Source organism: Pyrgilauda ruficollis, unplaced genomic scaffold (assembly GCF_017590135.1).
Source record: "Pyrgilauda ruficollis isolate IOZ18807 unplaced genomic scaffold, ASM1759013v1 scaffold10, whole genome shotgun sequence".
NCBI classification, from domain to species: Eukaryota; Metazoa; Chordata; class Aves; order Passeriformes; family Passeridae; genus Pyrgilauda; species Pyrgilauda ruficollis.
In genome coordinates this window covers 9,650,791-9,658,724 of record NW_024508101.1, presented here as the reverse complement: position 1 = coordinate 9,658,724, position 7,934 = coordinate 9,650,791, and the positions used below count along the sequence as shown (strand labels likewise).

The window sequence follows — 7,934 nt, the reverse complement described above, 5'->3', positions numbered from 1 at the left end:
ACCTGTATTTAAATCTGTATCTTACTGGGAGAACTGGGAGCTTAGTCTCCCAGTAGGGATGCAAAATTCAGGCAATGACACGTGCGAAGATTTCTGGGGTGGCATGAATTCATTTGAGGGGAAACCTGAATTGAAGCCAGGTGGAGTGGCCATGTGGCAGTGTCCTCTGCTCTGGCTGGAGATGGTGCCCGTGTCCTGAGCTCAGCAGGCCAGGGGATGTTCCTGGGAGATGCTGTACCCCCTCTCCACATGCTTTCACAGGTCCTCCAGAGGCACTGGATGGCAAAGCTCCTGGGGTCCACCACACCCTCCACTGTATGCCTCTGCTTCTTCAGCTCTGCCCCCAGACAGTCCCAGGCCCTGCTGCTCAGGATGATGTCTGGTCACTGCCACAGCCCAGCCTGGCCATGCAGCTGCTCCCTGATGCTGATGGCCTCCAGCAGCACTTGCTATGGGGCAACAGGGGTCAGGGGTGTCTTTGTGAGTGCCAAGGGCATCCCAAACCCACTTTGGCTGCTCCACAGTTTGCTGGGATGTGCTTCCCAAGGAAATATGGGAGTATAGGGGCAGGTTTTCACACTTCTCTCCATGATTTCATGAGCCCAACAGACAAACTTGCAGAAGTACAAAGGAGAAAACTTGAGGACTTTGGCTGACACAGAGAGTAAGAGACAATTGCTCAGTGCTACAGGCAGTCTGTGACCAACCGTTCATAAAATATTAACCATTTGTGGCACATTTAATAATCAGTAAGTGATAATATTGGGCTTTGATACAAATGAGAGCTGACTAACATTGACCAAAGAGGCTTAGAGGCCCAAGTCTGGATAGTTTGTGCTTCGTGCTGAGCCTATTCCACCCTCTCCCCTTTCCTGACCTTCTCATGTACAGATAACAAAGTGGGATTGCTCTGGCTGGGACAGACAGGCAGAAATCGCTCTCTGCAAGGATGCACTGTTGGGTTGGTAGTGTTGCTGCACCCAGATAAACTTTATAAAACCAGTCTTTGCCCAGGTTGGGACATAAGCATCAAGTATCCCAAAAGAGAAGTACAAGGATGCCGCAGTGAATATTGCTGAATTTATTTTAGGCCACGGAGATTCTGGCTGAAAGATCACTTGGGAGCATGCCAAAGGTCCAGAAAAGGGAACTGCTTGGAGAGGATCAAGGTCACCCACGCCTGGGAGCCGCTGGCATCCCCTCAGTGACACTGCTGCACAGAGCAACATGCTGCCAGCAGAGGTGGAAGCCCAGGCATCTCCTCGGAGCACGCGGGCAATGCTTCGAGTGTTCGTGGCCTGGCTGTGCTGGGGGACTGCGGGCAGGGATGGGCAGGGATGGGCAGGGACGGGCAGGGTGGGGTGGGGCGGGGAAGGGCAGGGCAGGGCAGTGCTGCGAATGCTGCAGCGTCATTCAGCCAGGCTGGAGCGGAGCTCCCACCCCTGCTCCGCCTCCCTGCCACCAGATGCGAGCAATTTCTTTTGCATTTGGACTGGTAGTCTGGAAAACGCTGTGTTTTTAAGTTTATATGATATGCTTGCTTTCCAGTTCTGTTAATTAAAATCATGATACTGGATGAGCAGTTGCTGGACAGCTTGCAGGGTTCATTTTAAATTTCTTTATTTTTCTAGACAGTCAGGCATTTGAAGCCCTTTCTCTGTTTGCAGTGCATTAATTCACCTAGCTAGAAATTCTGTCTGTCTGAACTCGTACAAGCATGCATTTGGGAATGGTTCTGTTACTTACAGTATTTTCTCCCAGTGTTTGCCTATATCTTCCAATGTAATTTGTCAAAATAAACAAAGTATATAAGGAGTGTATACTTTTCAGTTATACACTCCTCATAACTGTTTCACCATCACTTTGAGAGAGAAGGGAGCAGAGGGACCCATAGGCAAATAGAAAGAAATACAAGCATGTATGAATTCACTCAATTGATCACTCCTTCTTTGGTGGGTTTAATCCATCAGCTTTTCTGGAGCCATTGTGTAAGTCATGAGAGCTCAGCTGCCTCCACAGTACATTTTTGGACTATTTTCCAGTGTGATGTCTACTGCCACCTGAGATGTGGTTAGGCCAACCCTTTCCAGCTCAATAATCAGCTCCAAATGGAAATGGAAGTGGTTCTGCAGGGCAGCCTCAGAGTCTGTCGACCTTTTATTGCTTTCAGAGTGGGTCTGCCACAACTTCTTCCCTGTCTCCCATCTTACATCTCCCATAGCTTCCCAGATTCCATATTTGCTGCACCCATGTAACCATCTGGACTTGGCAGGAGCTGTTTTGCTCAGGAAATCTCTGCAGGCCATGCAGCAGCAGAATATTTACCTGCAGCATGGCAGGTGTGTTAGTGGCAGGGAAAGAGGCATTTTCACCATGTGCCTCATCTCCAAGCACACCCTGTGCTACTGGAGTAGTGCTAACAGAGGACTTGGTCCACTGAGGGAACATCACTTAAACTGCCCAGATGTGGAGCTTTGCTTTCAGGACTGAAATGTTGAGTGTGGACATGTGCAAGGATGGGACAACATCTGCAGCATTTATTTTGGTCTGCAGACAAAGTTCAGAGTGGCTCAGCAAAGCTCACACGAGCTTCCCCCACGCACGAGTGAACATCACCTGAGCTCAGCAAAGCCTTCCCATGCAAATGCTCTGCATTGTGTCAAACAATGACTCCAGAATTAGATCCAACAAGATGTCTTTTTTTTTCTTTTTTTTCTTTTTTTTTTTTTTTCAGCAAGCTTTTTCAGTGACTTAGCCTTTTCAGGGCTTATATCTTGGTTATTAATGCTACCATTTGCCTTCTTTTGGAAAATTGAACTCATGTGATAGAGGAATTTTATGTGTCAAATTCTGATGCAAAAATTCTGATGAGTGCTTCTGTAAAATACAGAAGTGGAAAATGGAGGTACTATGGTAGGAAATTATTTTCTTGGGTGGTTTTTAAAATAAATTTTGTATTATTAGGCTAGCAAAGAACAATGCCAACATCAAAAAATCCATTACCTGTTGTTCTTGTCCTGTTTTTTGGTAAATTTAGGCAAGCATTGCAAGATTTTAAAAGAACTGTTATGTAATAGTTCAGGCAAAAAAAATGATTAAAAGAGATAAGTTATCATATATCTAGTACTAGGTAATCAGATTAAAAAGAAAAAAAAAACAAACAACAACTGGGAAGTGCAATAACTGGATTTGCTAATGCCACATAAAATAAAAAGATGAGTACATATTTGGATTGCTGCACAGGGCAAGTGCCACAGAATTTTCCCTAGGGAACATTCCTCTATTGGAAAAGTGTGGTCAAATGCAACAAACAAATCTTTTTTGTCTTTAGTTATTGTGATTCTGTTTAAAAGTTAGAAGACGTCAATTTTAGCATGTGGAATGCAGTTGTGAAAGAAAATGGGTTTCCTGAATTTTCAGTGATTGACTAAAATTCACTCACATACTGGTTATTTTAATTTAAGGAAAAAGGATTTTGTTTCTTTATCCTGTTACATAACCCTGGATCTATTCTCCCTTGAACACACAAGTATGATTATCATTAATCTTAAAGGGAAACAGTTGTCTTTCAAAATCCTTTCTGAATTTCTAAATTTTTATCTTCTTCTTTTTTAAGTTAGATCCCAAATGACTGGATATGAATTGAAGATGAAAGCACATTGTTTATTTTTTTTAATTAGATTACTTTAATCTCATTTATACATAGTTCTTCTACTGTTCTTCCCAACAGCAATAGTGAAGAAAAAAACATTGTTTTAGAGTGACTTCCAAAATACAAAACATACGGTTCATATAGCATCCAGCAGGAGACAGACTACCTGTTATTACTTTTTTAGCTCATTTTTATGAAACTGGCTGGCTTTCAGTTCAGCAACATTCTTTAATAATACTTATATTTCTCATTCTATAGTGCATTCCTTTGAAGGATTTTAAATTGCCCAGGCGATCTTGAAAATCCCAGTGAAAACCTTTGGATATATGAGAGGCTTTTATTTCCAGGTAGCTGACTGTCAGTTAACTTGAGAGGCTCACTTTTTTCAAAAGCCAGTGTGACCACTTTGGTTCCAGTTTGGTTCCTGTGTGTTTGCCCCTCACTTTAGGAATCAGCCACTGTAAAGCAAAAGGCATTTCCAAACTCAGAAAGGACCAGCTCCAGCCTCTCAGCCCAGCTAAGTGCCTTAAGTTAATTTGTAATTAGCTTGATGTAAGGAAAGGACCAGTGCAGGCAATCCCATAATGGCTAGGCAGTCTCAAATATAAGCAAAATAGGCTAGCCAGAGCATTAAAGCAAGGGAATTTAATGCCAACTGGCTACTTTTCAAGAAGACCTGTGGTTTTTCTTTGCCTTTGTGTTTGACTTGTAAACCGGGTGCAGAGCTCTATCATTGGCAGGTTCACATGATGGGGAGTGTACTAAAAACACAGGTCATGTTTTGGTTTCTGTTTGATACCTTATTTATATTTGATTTATATGGATAAACTAAGAAAAATTAACTGTCCAGGCCATAATTTCATCTAAAATAAACACAGACTAAAACTACAGCAACTTAGTGGATTGTGTGGATTAGTGAGATATCCTGGTATGTAACAGCAATAGCAACAATTTATTCCCTGATTTAGTAATGCTTAAAATCTGCAATCCAGAGTCACTCCATGATATTCAAATCCCTTACAAAATCTGCTTCTCTTTTTCAGGCTCAGGATCCTCTGCTATACAGGGGAACCCCAAAGACTGACCCCATATAACTTTATACAGGAAATTCATATATAGAAAATCATTAGTGCAATGGATTTATTCAGACCATGGTTTTGCCATTCTTGCTTACACAATCCTTTACAGACAGTGCTGTCCATTTCTCTCCTGCATTTCTGCTGGACTTCGTGCCTGGATGAACCTCAGTTTTTTAAATTTTAATCTATACTTGTAAAATCTTCCCAATCCCTGCAAAATCTCCTCTTTGTCCGTGCCCCATCTTGGTCCTGAGTCCATGAAACATCATGTTCCCTCTAGCAGCCAAACAATGAAAACAAGGTTTCTCCTGAAAAATGAAGAAATATTAAATTGGTTATCATTTAAAAATTAATGAGAATTTGCTGATGAGCATGTTTTAGGTCCTGATGTAATATCCCTCCCTCCACCTCACCTTACGGAAACCTGAATGAGCTCTGCCATACCCCTGGCTTAATATTGATCCATCTGAAATCTGGCGCTCACATCCCTGCCCTTCTCTACCCGGGTGCAAATACAGTGAATCTCTCTTGACTTTCGTGCCATCTCAGTACATTTCCACACGTTGTAGCCAAGCTGGGGATTTGGCCCAGTGTCTTTTTTAAACCCTGTGACCCAGACGTGGAGATTAAAAAAGAGTTATGTTATCGGATTAAACAGATACAAGAGGCACTCGCTGTATCAGCATCCAACACCTTAAAACTCCAGCAAGTAGATCAGCATGGCAGTGGCAAAAATAGTCTCTGAGAAAGAGGGAAAACTCAAAGGAAGGTGATGGCAAACCCATGCCTTGGGCTGGGGTGCAGAAACCTGCCACTCTGACTGCTTGCCAAAGCAGCCACAGGGATATGGTGTTCTGCTTGCTACAGCATCTTGATACAGGATACACTCGAGGTGTAAGTCATTTGAACTCCACCTACCTGTAGCCAGAGTGACTTTGGCCTTAGTTAAATTTGGGTTAATGCCTTGACAGTGGGGTTTTTAAGGGGTTAGGTTTGATTGTCTTATGAACTGCATCAGCGGCCACTGAAATCAATAAAGCTGCAGAAGCAAAAATTCTAACAGATTAAAAACAGACCTGCATGAAAAGGATAGTAATTTCAGGCACCATTTGTATGCTTAATATTACACACATGCTTATGCTTTGCAATTTGGGCTTTAACTTGTGATTTCGGTTACATAAGAGAGTGGAGAAGCCAAAAGCATTTAGTGCTGCTGTGCGCCACTGCAGCTGAAGGCAGAGTTCCCCCAAATATTCATCAGGCACATTCTCAGAAATTGTGCTGTCTCATAATGAAATAGCAATAGCAATAGCAATGTGCACATTTATGGCACAAAATGACTTCTTCTTCTTCTTCTTCTTCTTCTTCTTCTTCTTCTTATTCTTATTATTATTATTATTATTATTATTATTATTATTATTAGTTCCAGGTACTGTTTACATGCCTCTGACTTCAAAACTGCTTTGGCTGTTGGTCGTTTACCCCAAACATTTTATTTTTAAACACTTGGAGCAACCATGTGCTTTGTGTGGCTGACTTTTAAGAAGTGAGGAGCAACAGAAGAGAGAGCAAGAGACAAAATACAGACTTTGATTCCTCTAGAGAACTAGAGCAAAATATTCCACTGCTGTCACTGGTACAGCTGTGCTGGCAGGACCCTTCACACAGACAAGGCTCCAGCCACTATTTGCATTTCACTGATGTGACTGCTGGTTCCTAATCTGTATCTAGGCATCCTCACTGCAACCAAACAAGTGGCTGAGCCGGTGAGAAACCTTTTGCTTCACTCCTTACTGCAGCCAGAGCCGCCTGTTTGTGGTCCCTCGTGGAGCTCACAAAATGTGAGCTGCCTCCTGCAAAGGATGCCTACGAATCAAAGTTGCAGTACACAAGAAACTTGAATCAGAAGACGTAGGTGGCAGCACGGACTACATCGTTACGAGTTTAAACGAGGCTGTTCAGTGGAGATATGTCATCAATTAGCTGTGTATATCCTATCTCTATCTGGTTTTCTGCTAAAAACCTACTCACGTTCCAAATCCGTTCGGATACAGAAAATCACAGAATGCACTGGAGCAAGGGAAAATCGGCTGTGTAACTGTGGCACAGGGGTTTTGGGCATCCTGTATTGCCATCAAAAAGTTTGCAGAATGGTGCAGCTTTTGCAAGAACCAGCTAAGGAAATCAGCCCTTTCTGAGACCTCCCTGGAGGCTGCTGTGATGGAATTTGATCTCCCCAGCAGCCTATGCATAGGTTATGGGTTCCGGAGGTGGTCCCCCAGTAACTGCTGTCCTAGCTCGTGGTGTAGAAAGGTAGCATCTTGTATTCGGGAAAACCTAGAGAGCAGAGGTGTGGGGACTATCCACTCTCCTTTGGTCCATCACTGCTGTACCCAGTGCAAGGTTAGCACCGTGGGACTTCTGTGAAACACAGATGGCCCCAAATCTCCTTTTCACCACAACTGTACCCCCACAATGCAAATGGTATTTTGCAATACAGAGGTTCATACTAAGTCTTCAGCAGGGGTTATATGAAAATGTCTCGCGACACTGTCTGCTGCTGAATCCTTACATTTAAAGAACCGGGGGATGCAGGTAGGAGAGGAAGGACATGTTTGAGTCATATGCCCGTTCGCCTGCAGGGGAAGAGGACCTGCTTTCGGTTCTGTGAAACCCGACGCAAAACAAAACACTGCCCCGCTCATTTTCACCGCCGATCGCCCCGGCCGTACTTTGTTCTCCCGCTGCGACCGGGACTTTCCGGTGTCGGGGACCGCGCGTTTGGGAGGCGGCAGGGCAGAGCAGAGATGTCCCAGCCTCCCAGGCACCTGCCAGACCGCGCTCCCGTGTTGCCTCCTCCAGCAGCAGACGGCTCCGGGAACAAACCTGTCCCCAAAGCCTGGTTGGTAGAGCGGCACCGGCTCCAGACTCCAGTCCCCCGTGGGGCCGGGGAGAAAAGCGGGCGCGGAGGAGCAGAGCCAGGGCCCAGGCGCAGGGACGGGCAGCCGCGGTGACAGCGCCGTGGGATGCTTTTTCTGTGAGGAGGGCACTCTTTGTGTAAAGATAAAAAATAACGATTAAAAAAATGTATGAAAACGAAAAATACCGAGACGAGCTCAGCGGCTGGGAGCCCTCGCTCCGCTCCCTGCCCGCCGCGGCAGCCGCGGGACGCGGGCCGGGTCCCTCGGGGCGGCCCCGCCGCC

At 44.7% G+C, this 7,934-nt stretch overlaps 1 protein-coding gene across 4 annotated transcripts in view; it reads right to left on the bottom strand.

Moving 5' to 3' along the window:
• Positions 1 to 3,642: 3,642 nt before the first annotated feature.
• Positions 3,643 to 7,934, bottom strand: part of LOC121350072 (formin-like protein 3) — a 5,563-nt gene continuing 1,271 nt past the window's right edge. For 3 of the 4 annotated variants that reach the window (XR_005954631.1, XR_005954630.1, XM_041461111.1), the window contains exons 2-3: positions 7,464 to 7,782; positions 3,643 to 5,039 (exon numbers count right to left, since the gene is read on the bottom strand). Coding sequence is in view for 2 of the 4 variants with exons in the window: in XM_041461111.1 (XP_041317045.1) it covers positions 4,917 to 5,039; positions 7,464 to 7,782 (442 nt within the window). In the remaining 2 variants the exon portion in view is untranslated. Of the gene's footprint in view, positions 5,040 to 7,303; positions 7,783 to 7,934 lie in introns of all 4 variants that reach the window. The other variant, XM_041461103.1, reaches the window with a different exon arrangement.